Source organism: Saccopteryx leptura, chromosome 1, assembly GCF_036850995.1.
Source record: "Saccopteryx leptura isolate mSacLep1 chromosome 1, mSacLep1_pri_phased_curated, whole genome shotgun sequence".
Lineage (NCBI taxonomy): Eukaryota > Metazoa > Chordata > Mammalia > Chiroptera > Emballonuridae > Saccopteryx > Saccopteryx leptura.
The window spans coordinates 184,037,940-184,054,905 of NC_089503.1; the positions used below are offsets into that span (position 1 = coordinate 184,037,940).

The 16,966-nt window shown below is 47.3% G+C and overlaps 2 protein-coding genes across 10 annotated transcripts in view; one reads left to right on the forward strand and one right to left on the reverse strand.

Annotated features, from left to right (window-relative positions):
- TBCE (tubulin folding cofactor E) overlaps positions 1–16,966 on the forward strand; it is a 129,756-nt gene that overhangs the window by 79,155 nt on the left and 33,635 nt on the right. For 8 of the 9 annotated variants that reach the window (XM_066382543.1, XM_066382525.1, XM_066382577.1 and 5 more), the window contains 11 exons: positions 4,312–4,400; positions 7,434–7,533; positions 9,341–9,443; positions 10,945–11,021; positions 11,844–11,939; positions 12,659–12,723; positions 12,806–12,870; positions 13,185–13,331; positions 14,681–14,834; positions 16,099–16,167; positions 16,893–16,952. In XM_066382543.1, the coding sequence (XP_066238640.1) occupies positions 4,312–4,400; positions 7,434–7,533; positions 9,341–9,443; positions 10,945–11,021; positions 11,844–11,939; positions 12,659–12,723; positions 12,806–12,870; positions 13,185–13,331; positions 14,681–14,834; positions 16,099–16,167; positions 16,893–16,952 (1,025 nt within the window). The remainder of the gene's footprint in view (positions 1–4,311; positions 4,401–7,433; positions 7,534–9,340; positions 9,444–10,944; positions 11,022–11,843; positions 11,940–12,658; positions 12,724–12,805; positions 12,871–13,184; positions 13,332–14,680; positions 14,835–16,098; positions 16,168–16,892; positions 16,953–16,966) is intronic. The other variant, XM_066382595.1, reaches the window with a different exon arrangement.
- Positions 1–16,966, reverse strand: part of B3GALNT2 (beta-1,3-N-acetylgalactosaminyltransferase 2) — a 112,561-nt gene that overhangs the window by 20,734 nt on the left and 74,861 nt on the right. The gene's annotated exons all lie outside the window — the stretch shown is intronic.

A 16,966-nucleotide genomic window follows, 5' to 3' on the forward strand; every position in this document is an offset into this window, starting at 1 on the left:
GGAGATGGCAGGAGCCTGAGGTTCGAACATTCAGAGAAATTAAACCCCTCCTTTAGCTCAGGGTTATTGGACTTTCTAGATTGGAATTAAAATATTGATTTGCCTATTATTAATATTTATGCCATACTATCTTGTATTGACTGATTATTAAGTAACCAAGGTTGATATTTTGGGCCTTTTCTATTTCATGGTGACATTTCTAGTTGGTTGATGTCAGAAGTGGAGACAGAAGTGTAAATTGTTATCTTTGCCATGTCCTAGTGTCCCTGGGGTTCCTGTCACCAGCTGCACACCCTTATCACCTGGATCCCATCCCAGACCTGAGTCAGAATACACTGGGCTCTCGTTTCTCAGTACCCAAATTATGGCACCATCTGAGGGGCATGAAATAATGCATTTTAAAACTGCTGAGTCTGAGCCGTCTCTGTTCCCTGAAACTCTACACGGATTCATTCTGCTGAACTGTCTGAATCAGAGAGACTAGAAGCTGATGTTCCCACAAAAAATCAGGCACAGGCCTGACCTGTGGTGGCGCAGTGGGATAAAGCGTCGACCTGGAACACTGAGGTTGCCGGTTCGAAACCTTGGGCTTGCCTGGTCAAGGCACATATGGGAGTTGATGCTTCCTGCTCCTCCCCCTTCTCTCTCTCTCTTCCCTCTCTCTAAAAAAAAAAAAAAAAATCAATAAATAAAATATTTTAAAAAAATCAGGCACACAAGAACCTTCCAGGTTGTGCTGGGTTAGTGCTGGTTAGGGCTGTGGTTTGTCCTGACTCTGGTGAGGCATTCTTGTAGCGACCCCTGGTGGTCACATGAAGAGTGGGTTTACAGCTGCTTGGTGCAGGCCTGTAATCTTAACTTCATTTCTAAAGTAAGACTTAAACTGTGGTGTTTTTCATAGTAAAGTTCTTTGCTATCTTCTTGTTTCTGTTGTTATTATTAAGATTTAACATAATGCATAATTTTGAGTGTACATAGGGATAGTGTGAAAGAATAAATTCATTTCCTGTTAGCTCTGCTTTTTACTACAAATGAGCAGCATTTTAAAAAGCTCAATAAGCCCTGGTCAGTTTGCTCAGGGGTAGAGCATTGGTCTGGCATGTGGATGTCCTGGGTTCAATTCCTGGTCAGAGCACACAGGAAAAGCTCCCATCTGCTTCTTCACCTCTCTCCCTCTTCCTCTCTCTCTCTTCTCCTCCCTCTCTCTCTCTTCTCCCTTCCCCCCCTCCTACAGCCATGGCTCAATTGGAGCAAGTTGGCCCTGGGCAGTAAGATAGCGCCATAGCCCCCACTTCAGGTGCTAAGGGCTTAACTGCTGAGCAAGGCCCCAGATGGGCAGAGCATTGCCCCCTAGTGGGCTTGCCGGGTGGATCCCAGTCAGGGTGCATGTGGGAGTCTTTCTGCCTCCCCTCCTCTCACTGAAAAGAAAAAGAAAGAAAGAAAGAAAGAAAGAAAGAAAGAAAGAAAGAAAGAAAGGAGGGAGGGAGGGAGGGAGGGAGGGAGGGAGGAAAAAGAAAAGAAAAGAAAAGAAAAGAAAAAAGAAAGAAAGAAAGAAAAAGGAAGGGAGGGAGGGAAGGAAGGGAGGGAGGGAGGGAGGGAGGAAGGAAGGAAGGAAGGAAGGAAGGAAGGAAGGAAGGAAGGAAAAGAAAGAAAGAAGGGAAAGAAAGAAGAAAGAAAGAAAAGAAAGAAAGAAAGAAAGAAAGAAAGAAAGAAAGAAAAGAAAAGAAAAGAAAAGAAAAGAAAAGAAAAGAAAAGAAAAGAAAAGAAAAGAAAAGAGAAAAGAAAAGAAAGAGCCCAATAACTCATGATTTTTTTTTTTGATTTTTTTTTTGCCAGAGAGACAGAAAGGGAAAGAGATAAGTATCAACTCATAGTTGGGGCACTTTAGTTGTTCATTGATTGCTTCTCATACATGCCTTGATGAGGAGGGAGGTCGTAGTAGGAGGGGCAGTGCTCAAGCTGAGTCAGTGACTCTTTCCCTACTCAAGCCAACAGCCTTGTATTTCAAGCCAGCGACCATGGGATCATGTTGATGATTTCACGCTTAAGCCAGCAACCCAGTGCTCAAGCCAGATGAGCCCATGCTCAAGTTAGCGACCTCGAGTTTCAAACCTGGGACCTCAGCATCCCAGGTCAATGCTTTGTCTATTGTGCCACTACTGGTCAGACAGGATATTTTTAATTTTAGAGGGATACAGTGACATCTGTTGGACTTCTAGTTTGGGGTAGTTTATAGTTTCATGATATCCCCACCATTCCATTCGGTGCTGGCACCCTGCAAAGCTGGGCTCCTGGCGATGGCTGTGGTGAAGAGCAAGCACCTCCTGAACATCCTTCTGGGCAGAAAGTGGAGCGCTGGTGGCCTGTCTGGTTCCAGGGAAGATGTGTGGTCGGTGCCCAACAGACACAAAGTTGACAGGATATAAATACTCATTGTTTGGACCTAACCACTTACTAAATGGAATGGTTAGGTATTTCTTTTGGCCGAGGGGCACCGTGAAAAACTTACTGAAACACCAAGGGCCCCGTGAACTGAGAAGGTTGGGTAGCCTCCGCCTTGTGACTTCACTGCCTTGGTCTCTGATGATTGTCAGCTCATGCCTTACATATTTTTTTCTTTTTGTTTTTATTTATTTATTTTAGAAAGGAGAGAGAGAGAGAAGGTGGGAGGAGCAGGAAGCATCAACTCCCATATGTGTTTTGACTGGGCAAGCCTGGGATTTTGAACCAGTGACCTCAGCGTCCCAGGTTGATGCTTTATCCACTGTGTCACCACTGGTCAGGCACCTTATGTGTTATCTTAGTATATCCACAGGGTTGTCAGTTTTACATTTATTTTTTATAAATACTTATAAAATAACTTATTGTATGTCAGACAGTATTCTAAGAGTTTCATAAATACTAAATTGTAAAATGCACATAAAACAAAATTCACCTCCTTCCCCATTGTAAAGCGCACAGCCTAGTGGCAGGACCACATGCACACATTGTGCACCCATCACCACCCTTCATCTCCAGACCCTTTTCACCCAGCAAAACCAAAGCTTCCTACAGGAAATAATAGCCCCCCACAGCCCCCTCCCCGGTTCAACACCCACCCTTCTTTCTGTCTCCATGAATTTGACTCTTCTAGGGATCTAATACGCTCTATAAGAGGCATCACAATATTTGTCCCTTTGTGACTGGCTTATCTCACTGAGCATAGGATTTGGAAGATGTGGAATCTGAGGCAGAGACGTTAACGCACCCCAGGCCACAGGAGGTGGTGGAACTAGAATTTGAACCCAGGCAGTCTGGCTCCAGATTCAATGTTCTGAACACTCTTAGGCGCTGCAGCACATGGGCTCTGTTCGTAGATAGAAAACACACTGAAAAGGCTTCGACAGCACCCAGAGAGCCACAACTCTCCAGGCTCATCTAGGTCAGCGCTGGACTGCCCATGCGAGTGTGGGGTGTGCCCAGTGCCACCCAGCACCAGCACAGGAGTAAGTACATGCATTGTGTATTGTTCAGATAGTTAAGACCTATAAGTTATGAAAATGAACATTTTAGGGTATGTGTGTCGATACAGCTGGATCATTGTGAACAGGATACTTGTTGAGGAAAGAAATAATTTGCAGGATATATACTTAAGTTTCCACTTAGATCATTTCATGTACAGAATAGTCTAACTGTTTAGGAAGCCTGACCAGACAGTGGCACAGTAGAGAGAACGTCGGTTAGGAATGCTGAAGACTCAGGTTCAAAACCCTGAGGTCATTGGCTTGAGCCCAAAGGTCACTGGCTTGAAGCCCAAGGTCGTTGGCTTGAGCCCAAGGTCTCTGGCTTGAACAAGGGGTCACTGCCTTGGCTGGAGCCCCCCGGTCAAGGCACATATGAGAAAGCAATTAATGAACAACTAAAGTGCTGCAACGAAGAATTGATGTTTCTCATCTCTCTCTCTTCCTGTCTGTCTGTCCCTCCATATCTCTCTCTTAAAAAAAATTAGGGATATGGACATATATAGTGAAACTGTTAAGAAGTGGTGAAGATTAAACAGACACCTAATGCGGCATAGTGGTTGCCCGTGGATGGAGGGTGAGGGTGGGTCACAGAAGAGATGGGCTTCAGTTGTCTTTGTAATGTTTGTAATGCTTCGTTGTTGTTTTTTCCAGTAATGCTTTATTTTTTATTGATAAATTGGGTGGTGGGTGCTGGTATTTGTTATTTTTTGATACCTTGCTGTATGTCTGAAATGCTTTCCAGTTTTTTAAAGGGCCACTGGATGTTGTGCGTGTTTGTATACATGTGAACTCTGTGTTCTTCATGCAGTCAGCTGAGCAACTTGCAAGAGATTTCTCTGAGGGGCTGTACAGTGAGCTGTGCTGGCGACAAAGGAAGCATTGCCCAAGCATGTCCTCGTATCCTTTCAGTGACAACTCATTGCTGGGCTCTGACTGAGTCTAGACTCTGTGCAGACACTGTGAGTTGGCTACCTCACGTCTACTGTCCTGGCTCCCTTCCCCACAGCAGCCCAGTCTACCTGGACCGTTGCTGCCCAGTTATTATTTACCTTCCCAGGCTCCCTGTTTTCAGGTGAGGATGCCCCCGGCCAATGAGGTATAAAGTGGGTTTCAGGATGGGGCTTCTGTGAAGGGGACAGCGGGGCTGACATCTGCCCCTGCCTGTCGCCTGCACATCCTGCCTGGCCTTTGGCACAGTCAGGACACGCAGGCTCAGCCAGTATTCAGAGAGTGAAGGAGGTGCTGGTCCTGAGTCCTGGCCAGTGTCTGCGGGTCACCACAAGGAAGTAAACTCTTCCTTATTAAGGTTCCTGTTTCATGCAGCTGAGTGCAGTTTTTAAAGTGCCTCAAACAGGCTTTTCCAAAGTTTGTAAGGGGACACGCTTTTCTCTAGCTTCTCTTATGAGTGGTTTCCCCCACATACTGCTTCTATGCCCACAACTCAAACATAGGAGGTGCTTGACCAATGGTGACGTAGTAGATAGACCATGGACCTGGGATGCTGAGGACCCAGGTTCAAAACCACGAGGTCACCTTTTTGAGTGTGGGCTCACGAGTTTCAGTGCAGGGTCGCTGGCTTGAGCATGGGATCACAGACATGTCCCCATGATTGCTGGTTTGAGCCCAGAGGTCGCTTGCTCCCCCGGATCAAGGCACATGTGAGAAGCAATCAATGAACAACTAAAGTGCTGCAACTATTAGTTGATGCTTCTCATTCTCTCCCTCTCTCTCACTAAATAATAATAATTTCTTTCGCTAAATAATAATAATCTCTTGCTAAAAAGTAATAATAAATAAAAATAAAACATAGGAAGTGGCCAACAGGCAGTCAGGAGGTTTCTGCAGATGCTTACCACCTAGAATGTGACCGCTGAGAATTGTGAATGCCTTCTCAGCCCTGAGACCGCAGTGCAGCTCCGCAGGCACAGCCCGGGTTTGCACATTTCCACCGTCTTCCTATTTTTCTGGTCTCCTTGGAGACCTTCCTAAGTGGTACCTGCCTGAAGCCATATCCTTTCCAGCCAGTCCAGGGGCTCAATGCCATCACATGGACGGAAAGACTGACCTGTACTTACGCACTCCCTGTTGCTAATTGTAGGCCTAAGTAGAGGTTTCCTGAGTTGAGGCCGCCCTGGGTTTAAGCTCGCATGTGTTCGTCTGCACAGGGCTGCCATCATGGGTGTCTGTGCTGGGTTTTCTTCCATGGAGAAGGAAACACCAGCAGCAGCCTGTGAAGCTCCCGGCCTGTTCTGCAGCACACAGCGGACAGCTCAGTCCCTGCTCTCGTTCCTGCTTGGTCTCTGCAGGGCGACGAACGCCCAGGCTCAGGCCTTGTAGCCTCGGCACCGGTCTGCATGCACGCCTACGGGCAGGGCTACTACCTCCTTCCAGGTTCATTTCTCCAGCTATGTATTTGGTACCCATCTAGGTGTCTGACAGTTCACATTAACACATAGGGACTTGAAGTCCCATCATACCTGCTCTGCAAATGGCAGTCACCTTTGCCTGGACATCGTTCTTGATGTCTCCTTATCTACCCTCTCCACCCATGCCCACCCTTCAGTCCAGCCACTCCGGACTTCCTGTGAAGATTCCAGGCCTGAGGTTGCTGTCCCCTGGAGTGCCCTGTCCAGTCCAGGGGACCTCCTGACCTCTTTCTGCTCCACCTTCCTTCCCTGTGGGCTGCTTCTGATTATGTGAATAGTGACCTTTGAAAGGCTGGGTCACAGCCCAGCACTGGCTCCAAGCCCCCTCCTGTCCTTCCTGTTCCAGGTGAGGCCCTCTGTGATGTGGCCTAGCCTCCACCCCTTTTGTGCGCTTGGGTCCAGCACTGCTCCTCTGCCTGGGCACATTGGTGCTTGTGTCATTCCCTCTGCCCAGATGCCATGCCCTTATTTCCTTTAGTTCTGTGCTCAAATGTCACCTTAATAGAGGAGGTGGTCTTCCCTCTCCACCATCTGTCAGTCACCCTCACCGCCATTCCCATGTGCCCACATGTCTGTCAGGTATAAGGTGCTCCTGCATAGTGACTGTCTTCCCACAGAGAGTGTGCTCACTGCCCGCACTAGTTACTTGTGAATAAGTGTGAGTCTCTCTGCTCAGGGGTTTTGCTAGCTGTGTCCCTTCTTGACAGCACTGCCACCAGCCCCTCTAGCATTCGGCTCAGGTGCCTTTCTCTTCCTGTCCCACTGGTTTATGCTTCTCTGGGGGATTCCTGTGCCCAGGACAGTGAGTGTCATAGTAACTGCATCCAATCTGTAAGAGACTGAGTGCATGTTTGAACAGTAGTCCAAGCTAACCCCGTTGTCTCTGCTGGACATGCCTCTAGCGATTTGGAGAATCCTATGGGGCAGAGGGTAACATGAGCCCCCAGAGAAGGGTGAGGGCTGATGTGAGGCTGCCGCTGCTACAGCGCCAAGGGCAGGGCCCTGGGGACACCTGAGGTTCTTAATAAATCAGGGGTATCCTCACTGGCTTTTTCTTTTTGTTGGATAATGCAAGAATGGTGTAGCAGTGACACTGGGTTCTTGTTCCTTTGATTGTTGGTGTTTGTCTCTAGTTTGCAGTATGACAGCTTTTTAGTGTCTGAATGAACAATTGGATGATTTGAAAAGGTAGAAGTAGTGTGAGCAGAATAGGGCATCACGCGAGAAACCTCCCAGGCTCTAGAAGTGAGAGGTGACCACTGTATGTCTGATTCTTTCTGTATTACTGTATCTTTTTTTATTTTAATAAAATACTTTATTTATTTATTTTAGAGAGGGGAGAGAGAGAGATTGAGAGAGAGAAGGGGAAGGAGCAGGAAGCTTCAACTCCCATTTGTGCAAGCCCGGGTTTCAAATTGGTGACCTCAGTGCTCCAGGTCGATGCTTTATCCACTGCGCCACCACAGACCAGGCTGTATTACTGTTTCTTAACATGTGCTTTTAGATATTAGAGATGTAGATTTGTCAAAAAACCTACTGTCAGCATGGGATGAAGTCACAGATATTGCTGACCAGCTCAGATACCTGGAGGTCCTTAATCTCAGGTAGGAACCCTTGGTTACTAACTGTTCCCTAACCTTTAAAGACCCCTCTCCTTGCTCCCTCCCAGCGTCTCTGTGGGAGAGAGGTGGGAAGGATACCTTAGTTGAATTTATCTAAACTTACTCTAAATTTTTCTTTAACTTCTTTCATATTCTTTGACTATTATATTTTTTCAAATGGTCACAGGTGGTGATTCCTTCATCAGGAATGTGCTTTGCTCTTGGCTAGGTGGGGGATGGAGTAGTTGATTTACTGAGCTGACAGCTCCCATTTCTGGTGAACCTGACCAGGGCAGGTGGCCCTGCGGGGTCGTTGGTGTTTGGGGAGAAGAGGTGAATCAAATGTGCTGGTTCCTTCCGAAGCTTCTGGCTTTTAATTGCTTTACAGATGACTAATTTCATTGGAATAGTTTAATTCAGTTCTGATGAGGATTTTTTGTTAATCTATATATTTTCTTAATGTCACAGTTTTCCAGGCCTTCTCCAATATTTGATTGGCTTTGATCTCAGAACCTAACTTTCCAAGAGCTCAGCTAGGTCTCCCCTTCATATATGAGCTGACACGTGCAGGTGAGCGCTGCCTCACTCAGGATGTCAGGCCTGCTTTGTGGTGCTCCCAGATGTGCAGAGGGTGCGCGGTTTAGCCCACTGTCTCCTTGTGCAACCAGCTCTCATATGGGTTAATGGCACCTCCTTTCAGAATGACTGCCCTGAGTAAGAGCTGTTCTTGGGAACTTGAAGGGCAGTAATTTATTTAATCCAATCTGAGAGCAACAGGGAGGCATACTGTTTAAAGGAGCAAAATGCTTGCCCACGATCTGGCCCATTGGTGGGACCCAGGAGCGGGCATTATGGGCAGTGTCCAGTGCACACCTGTGAAGCTGGACACTGTCACCTAGCTGTCTTGACCCTGTGAGATATCAAAATGTTGTATGTAGTCTTTTTATTTTGTATTTTTCTGAAGTAAGAAGTGGGGAGGCAGAGAGACAGACTACCTGACTGGGATCCACCCGGCATGCCCACCAGGGGGTGATGCTCTGCCCATCTGGGGCTGTTGCTCCATTGTGGCCAGAGCCATTCTAGTGCCTGAGGTGGAGGCCATGGAGCTGTCCCCAGTGCCTGGGCCAGCTTGCTCCAAAGGAGCCTTGGCTGCAGGAGGGGAAGGGTGGATAAGCAGATGGGCGCTTCTCCTGTGTGCCCTGGCCGGGAATCAAATCCGGGACTTCCACACACTGGGCTGACGCTCTACCACTGAGCCAACCAGCCAGGGCCTGTATGTAGTCTTGACTCACTTTGGTTTTTGGTTTTGGGGTTTTTTTTTTGGATTTTTCCGAAGTTGGAAACAGGGAGGCAGTCAAACAGACTCCCGCATGCGCCCGACCGGGATCCACCCAGCACGCCCACCAGGGGGCGATGCTCTGCCCATCTAGGGCATTGCTCTGTCGCAATCAGAGCCATTCTAGCGCCTGAGGCAGAGGTCATAGAGCCATCCTAAGCGTCTGGGCAAACTTTGCTCCAATGGAGCCTCGGCTGCGGGAGGGGAAGAGAGAGACAGAGAGGAAGGAGAGGGGGAGGGGTGGAGCAGATGGGCACTTCTCCTGTGTGCCCTGGCTGGGAATCGAACCCAGCACTCCCACATGCCAGGCCGACGCTCTACCACTGAGCCAACCGGCCAGGGCCCTCACTTTGTTTTTGATACTATTTTAAGACCGAAAATACTGTTCATATTAAATCCCAAATTGTTGCACGCAGTAGCCATTCCGGCCGGGCCTCCTGTGTGCAGTAAGCACGTGTGCCTGCTTCTCTGCAGGGAAAACAAACTGAGGTTCCCCCCTGGCTCCTCATCCCCACCCAGGAAGTTTTCTGCGCTGAAGGTGTTAGTTCTGAGCCAAACAGGAGTAACGTGGGCTGAGGTAAGCATTTTTCTTTGGTTTATTACCCAATAATAAGCACTTTTAAGTGATTTCTTTAATAGAGAATTGAAGCATAACTGTGGCCTCATTTTAATCATCCTGTTATCCAAATAATAGGATTCTTTAAACTGTTTGCAGACTCACAGTGGTGAGGGAGAACTTTGTTGTCTCGGAGGTCACATTCTCCCTCTTTCTGACCTGTTCTGGCATGTCCATGAGCAGCGGCTTGGTGGTACTTGCAGTAAACACGTGCAGCGTGAGCCTTTAGTGACCTTTTCCCCAGGTGTCTGGGGCAGAGCTCAAGCAGCAGGAAATCCTCACATCCTTTTCTTGCTTGAAGTTCAACTCTAGCCACGCTGTTTGCTGTGCACAACTGGGAGGCTCGGGCCCTGGACCTGCCAGCATCTGTTACGGGAGCCACTGCTTCTGTCCGGGCTTAGCTGCCTTCACACTGCCAAACATGCAGAGAAGTGAACCCCAGCGAGCTGTCCATCAGTGAAGTGTGCCGAGGCACCTCTCTTAGAGGTGTCTCCTTGAACTGTGGCCATGGTAACACAGCTTCTTCCTTGGGGATCTTTCCTGTGCCTTTATCCAGGTTCACATTTATCATCAGAACAGGAAAGGCTCACAGACACAGGTGGAGGAGAGGGCCGTGAAGTTCAAGTGTGATCACTTAGGGACAGTTATTGAGAAATTTTGACTGATTAGTATATTCTTTCTTCTTTTTTTTTTGATTAGTATATATATATTTTTTGTATTTTTCTGAAGTTGGAAACGGGGAGGCAGTCAGACAGACTCCTGCATGCGCCCGACCGGGACCCACCCGGCATGCCCACCGGGGGCAATGCTCTGCCTATCTGGGTCGTTGCTCTGTTGCAACCAGAGCCATTCTAGTGCCTGAGGCAGAGGCCACAGAGCCATCCCCAGTGCCCGGGCCATCTTTGCTCCAATGGAGCCTCGCTGTGGGAGGGGAAGAGAGAGACAGAGAGGAAGAAGAGGGGGAAGGATGAAGAAGCAGATGGACGTCTCTCCTGTGTGCCCTGGCCGGGAATCGAACCCGGACTCCTGCATGCTAGGTCAACGCTCTACCACTGAGCCAACCAGCCAGGGCCTGATTAGTATATTCTTTACAGACTCAAGATTGGCATTGAGAACTGTGGAAAGGCATTTAACGTCAATTTCCTTCCTTTGGTGAGGCAAATTCTATCAAGTAATAAGAATGCGCCATGTGTCCTGCAGGCTTGCGGTGCCTCGGTGCCTTTCTGGGTAGACCCACCTGCATGGCCCACGGTTCCTACACCGGGCGGGTGGGTGCTGTGAGACAGGCTCCATCCATGTCACTGAGACGCAGTCATAACATTTTCATCTGGCCTGAAATAAGGTCTTTAATGAAATGTCTGACGAGGCACTTTATTTCTACAATGGATTTGCGTGCAGGTCACAGAAATGAACACCCGGATAGCTAGCCAGCAGAGCCCGCTGAACTGTGTTTCCCTCCTAGGTACTCAGCTGTGCGGCAGGGTGGCCGGCCCTCCAGGAGCTCTACCTTGAGTCTAATGACATTTCTATTTCAGAAAGGTAATAACAGTTTTACTTAACCGCACCATTTACTCACTCTGAACAAATAGTCTCAATTATATGTTACTTTTTAGAAGGATCTGCAAATTTGAATTAGAAAAATGCTTTCATTGCCTTCACACATTAGAATGTCAACTAAACTTCACTACTAATTGAAGAAAAGTCCATTAGGGTGAAAGCTGTGAGCTAAACATTTTTGAAGACATGAGCTTTATGTTTTACATAGATATATTTAACTTCTGTGTCTAAATGGAAATTCTGTAGAATTTGCTATAATTAATTAAGTAAATGCATTTGTAATTAGCACTGTCTGTTAAAAGACAAGGTACCAAAGTATAAGTGAAAGCTTGTTCTCTTAAGTGAATTAAAGAGGCTATCTCATCTTTTATTGATATTTTTAAATTACTGTGTAAAAAAACCTTAAACATTGACAAATTTACAACAAAATCTCAAAGGATTCAAATTAAGATTCACTGTACAGAATAATTTATTATACAGGCAAAGTCAGGTTTTAAAAAATTAACCTTTTTATTTTGCCATAATTTTAGAGCCACATGTAATTATAACTGTTACCCAGTTCTGCCAACTGGTAACATCTTGCACAGCTGTGGCCGTGCCACCACCAGGGCACTGACATTGGCCCCATAGAGATGCAGAAAGCTTCTATCACAAGGGCCCCTTGTGCTGCCCTTGTATAGTTGCACCCACTTGCCTCCTGTGCCCAACCTCTCCTTAACAGCAAATGCAGGTATTTTAAGGCTGTATTTTTGAAAACAATTAAGAGATTTAAATTCACATTGAAAAAGTTTATTTTCCATACAGGCCAGTTGACGTTCTGCAGATGGTCAAATTATTAGACCTTTCCTCTAATCAGTTAATTGATGAAAATCAGCTGCTTCTAATAGCGGATCTGCCCAGGTAATTCGTTCCTAAAATGCCTATTCCATTACTGCGTAGTAAATTTTTAGTGAGTGGGTCAGATGTCTTATGTACAGTGGTACCTTGAGATATGAATTTAATTCGTTCTGTAACTGAGCTCGTAAGTCAGTCAACTCGTATACCGATACTGGACCCGTGCGCCAACGCACCAACTAGCAGCAGCTTCTTGAATCACGACTCGTATCTCGGAATTTCACTCGGATCTCGAACAAAAATACGGACCAAGTCACAGCTTGTATCTTAAAAAATTCATATGTTGGTCTGTCTGTATCTCATGGTACCACTGTATTTTTGCAATGGAATTCCCAGACGGAGTCATTCCCTTTGGGAAATTTTTATCTGAATGCATTTAGTTTGTTTACTTGTGAAGCACATACACTGTGGTCTGCATCTGTGCTAGATAATTGGAGAAGGAATTATTTGGCCCTGGTGCTGAAGTCAGATCTTCATTCAGTAAGCTTTGGAAAGTGAGATCATGTCTCTTTCCTCTCTGAGACCCACCCAGCACCTCGCACAGCCATAGTTGGCCAGGACTGTCAGGTGACCTTGGATCATGCCCGAAATTGGACTTCACAGTTTCTCAGTGTTTCTGGGATGAAAACCCGAGGTGTAGCAAATAATTTACAACTCTAGTCTGGCTGAGAACCCACAGCATTTGCTATTGTCTGTGCAATGAAGTTGAACATTCATTGTTTCAGATTAGAACACCTGATCCTGTCTGACACAGGACTCTCCTCCCTGCATTTCCCGGACGCAGGCGTTGGTGAGTGTGTGCTCCCTGCCTGTCCTTGGTACTGAGCTCTTCCTCTCACTTCTACTGTGTAACTTAGTTCTCCTCTTTCCAGGGTGCAAAACGTCAATGTTCCCTTCCTTGCAGCACCTTGTGGTCAATGACAATGGGATCTCACAAGTAAGAGCCTCATTAGAATGTACATGCCATGTGGCTCTGTGCCCCACCCTCATGCCGGTGTTTGGAGGCTCCGTCTATGAAAAAATATTTTATATTTTCTGAAAGAGAAATGCTTCCTCACAGTGAAATTCATATACTCAAAAATATTAGGAAAGAAGTTAGTGTAACTCCTATTTAATCAGACTCCTTTCCTTCGGCCCAGTGAGAGTGCTTGATGTGATGAACTGCTAGGCCTCAGACTAGACTGGCAACTTTGCCTTTCCGTTGCTAGTGAAAAGTTACCCTGAAATGCATTTTCTTTGGCTTGGTTTCAGTGGTCATTTATCAATGAGCTGGACAAGTTACAGAGTCTGCATTCTTTGTCCTGCCTGAGAAACCCCCTGACAGAGGGGAACAGAGCAGAGACCCTGCAGTTCATCATCGCCAGAGTCGGCCAGCTGCGGACCCTGAACAGGTGTCAGGTGAGTGCCAGGGCCCCGACTGGGCCTTTCAGAGACGAGAAAATAAGTTAGCAAAAAGTATAAAAAGATATATTTGAATATTGTCGAGGTGTCAGATGTAGTTTCCCACTGAGGGGTAAAAGAGCACCCTGCACATTTTATTTTATTTATTTTTTTAGAGCGAGAGAGAGGGATGGAGGGAGGGAGGAAGGAAAGACAGACAGGGACAGACAGGCAGGAAGAGAGAGAAATGAGAAGCATCAGTTTGTAGTGGCATCTTAGTTGTTCACTGATTGCTTCTCATATGTGCCTTGACCAGGGAGCTGCAGCTGAACCAGTGACCTTGGGCTCAAACCAGTGACCATGGGGTCACATCTGAGCCTGCGCTCAGCCAACAACCTCAGGTTTTGAACCTGGGTCCTCAGCATCCCAGGCCTACACTCTATCCACTGTGCCACCTCCTGGTCAGGCCATCCTGTGCAGTTTAGTGACAGTGGGATTAGACTGGTCAGTGCCGTGGGGACCTGTCCCAGCTGATTCATTATCACTGGAGTGAGGAACCTTGGGCTCTTCCCTTTTCCTGGAGGATATGGGCAGGAAGAAGGCAGAACACTGAGCCTGTTTATCCTCCCTCAGCCACTTATCTTGTAGGCAGCACCTTGCTGGCCTTTTGGAGCTGCTTGCTGGGAATGCCTGCTCCCCCAGGTCGGCTGACCCCACACGAGTCACTTCAGCTACCTGGCTCAGTCCAGAAACCCACTTACGGTCCAATTATTCTTTTTTTTTTTTTTTTTTTTGTATTTTTTCTGAAGCTGGAAACGGGGAGAGACAGTCAGACAGACTCCCGCATGCGCCCGACCGGGATCCACCCGGCACGCCCACCAGGGGCGACGCTCTGCCCCTCCGGGGCATTGCTCTGCCCGGACCAGAGCCACTCTAGCGCCTGGGGCAGAGGCCAAGGAGCCATCCCCAGCACCTGGGCCATCTTTGCTCCAATGGAGCCTTGGCTGCAGGAGGGGAAGAGAGAGACAGAGAGGAAGGAGGGGGGGGAGGGGTGGAGAAGCAAATGGGCACTTCTCCTATGTGCCCTGGCCGGGAATCGAACCCGGGTCCCCCGCACGCCAGGCCGACGCTCTACCGCTGAGCCAACCGGCCAGGGCCGGTCCAATTATTCTCATGAAGAAAAATAGAAAGCAAAATTTTTTCTTTTCAAATAAACTCCTGAACTCTGTCAATGTTCAAAAGGGTAAAAATACAAGTATCTTGTCCCTCTCAGTTGATGTCTGTGGTTGGGCAGTGGAGAAAAGCATGGCACAAGCACACTTGGTGGACAGTGCCTCAGTAGGCCTGTGTGTTTTCTGCCAACACAGATCCTTCCTGAGGAGAGGCGTGGGGCTGAGCTGGATTACCGGAAAGCGTTTGGAAATGAATGGAAAAAGGCGGGTGGGCATCAGGATCCAGACAAAAACTGGCCACATGAGGAGTTCCTGGCAGCCCATCCCAGATACCGGTCACTCTGCCTCAGTGCGTACATGCCTTCCCCGGGCGTTTGCCGAGCCTCAGGCTGCTGGGCCTCGGCTGCTGCTGCTTTGCCGCCTGCTCTCCTCTGCCAAGCTTTCTGTGGGTTAAGGGTTAATCTAAGGGTGCGGTGCTGCCTGGGTAGCTTCTACAAAGAGCAGATGAGAATGGGCAGAAAAGCCTGGGGTGTGGGGTCAGAGCACCTCTGCACCCCTCCCCATCCAGGGGGGCAGGCAGGCAGTGCCAGAGGCCACCTGGCTCATAGGGAATTTAAAAAATTAGGAGCGTGTGAAGGTGGGACCCAGGCACAGGCCTCTTTCCCAGTCTCCAGGTGAACCTAACTTCTGCAGGTGTGGCTGCCAGCTGGCTGCTCCCCAGCCCCACAGGGCCTGCAGGGTGCTCCTCCCCGGCCTTGAGTGCTGGAACTGGGACTCCAGGCCTGTCTCTGATGTCCTTTCCACTTTGTTTTGACTTATTATTCCAAATTTCACGTTTATGTGACTTTATTTTTAATATATTTTCTAACTTGAGCTCACTGCATAAACGCTTCAGGCTGGAACATTATCTTTGAGGAGGAAAAGCTGCCTGTGGGAACTGCTCTCAAATTACTCCATTAGCTGGCCTGATTTTCTGGCTACTTTAGGTGAATTCAAAATCACTTGGGGTGGAGAAGGGAAGGTTCTGAACAGCCCTGCAGGTATGGCTCAGAACTTCATTCACTGCTAGGATGCTGCAAGACAAAATGTGTAAGACATTGTATCACTAGCTGGCACAGCGGCAATTAGAGCATTAGACTACTTCTGTCCTTATACCTAATATTGCTGCTTTTCCAGGTCGGGGTCTGGTTTGTGGGGTGGGACCGAGGGCCCACTATAACACTGCAAGATCTGACTGATGCTGGATGAAGGTGTGCTGTGAGTTGTGTCCCAAATAGTACTAGGCTGATATCTCAAGCTTCAGAAAGAAAAACGTTAGCAAAGGTGAAATTTTGCATGTTTTATGTCTTTGGAAGCACAGCCTCATCTTGCTAGTTTGGGTCTGGACAGTGTTTCTGAAGATCAATGATGTAATTACACAAGTGATGGCGGACTCCACGCTTGGAAGTGGGTGCTGTTCATCCCTCCTAAAAATAAATAAAACTGAATAAAAGGAAGCAGACCCTGGTTAGATACCAGCAGCTGCTAAGTTGATCTTATGCTGGCAATTACCTGTACACTTTTCTCCTTACAGTCGCCTTTGGTGTATCATTCATTGTTTATTTCTTAAATAGAATATGGTGCACCTGAAGATGGAGAACTCAAAACACAACAAGCATTTCTGCTCAGAAACCAGCTACTAAGTAAGAACCCCAAACTCAAAGACAGCTTCTTTTTATTCGAGTCCTTAAGTGCTGAAACAGATAGGAATTGTTTCTCTTAAGTACCTAAGTGAGTAATTTGATTTCTAAAGATGACCTATTCTCAAGCCTATCTAAATTCTTATTTTTATTTTTTGAGAGAGAAAGGGAAGGAGAGAGAGAGAAGCATCAACCCATTGCTCTGCTTCAGTTGTGATACATTGATTGCTTCTAATATGTGCCTTGACTGGGGATTGAACCAGGACCTCTGGCTCAAGTTGGCGACCTCAGGTTTCAAACTGGGTTGTGAAAGGCGACCTTGGTGCTCTGGGTTGAGGCTCTATCCACGGTGCCACCACTAGCCAGGCTCTAAATTCTTATAATGAAGATGTTAGCAGTTCTTATGCTTTCAGCTCATTAAGTAGTGTTATAAATGTGGGAAGCATTTGGGCAGCGAACTGAAGACCTAGTGAAACTATAAGGAAAGAAGTATATACTTAGGGGGAAAGGGAGCGCAGTAGAATGTTGGTCCAGCTGTTTTGTTGTGAGCAATTCAGTGAGGTTTTACTAGAAGGACTTTTAAACACGAATAAGACCAATTCCTGTATGAGGCTTTGAGCTGGGTGTACTGAGCAGCTGTGCTATTTGGCAGTCTGTTAACATGCATGTATGATTCAAATCCTTATTATAGGAGGTCTCAATTAGTCCTTTTCCTTTTTTCCTTCAAGCACTGCAAATAAAATGTCCTCACCGGCTTGACCAGAAAGTGCTCGAGAAACAACTGCCAGGTAGTAAGCCCGAG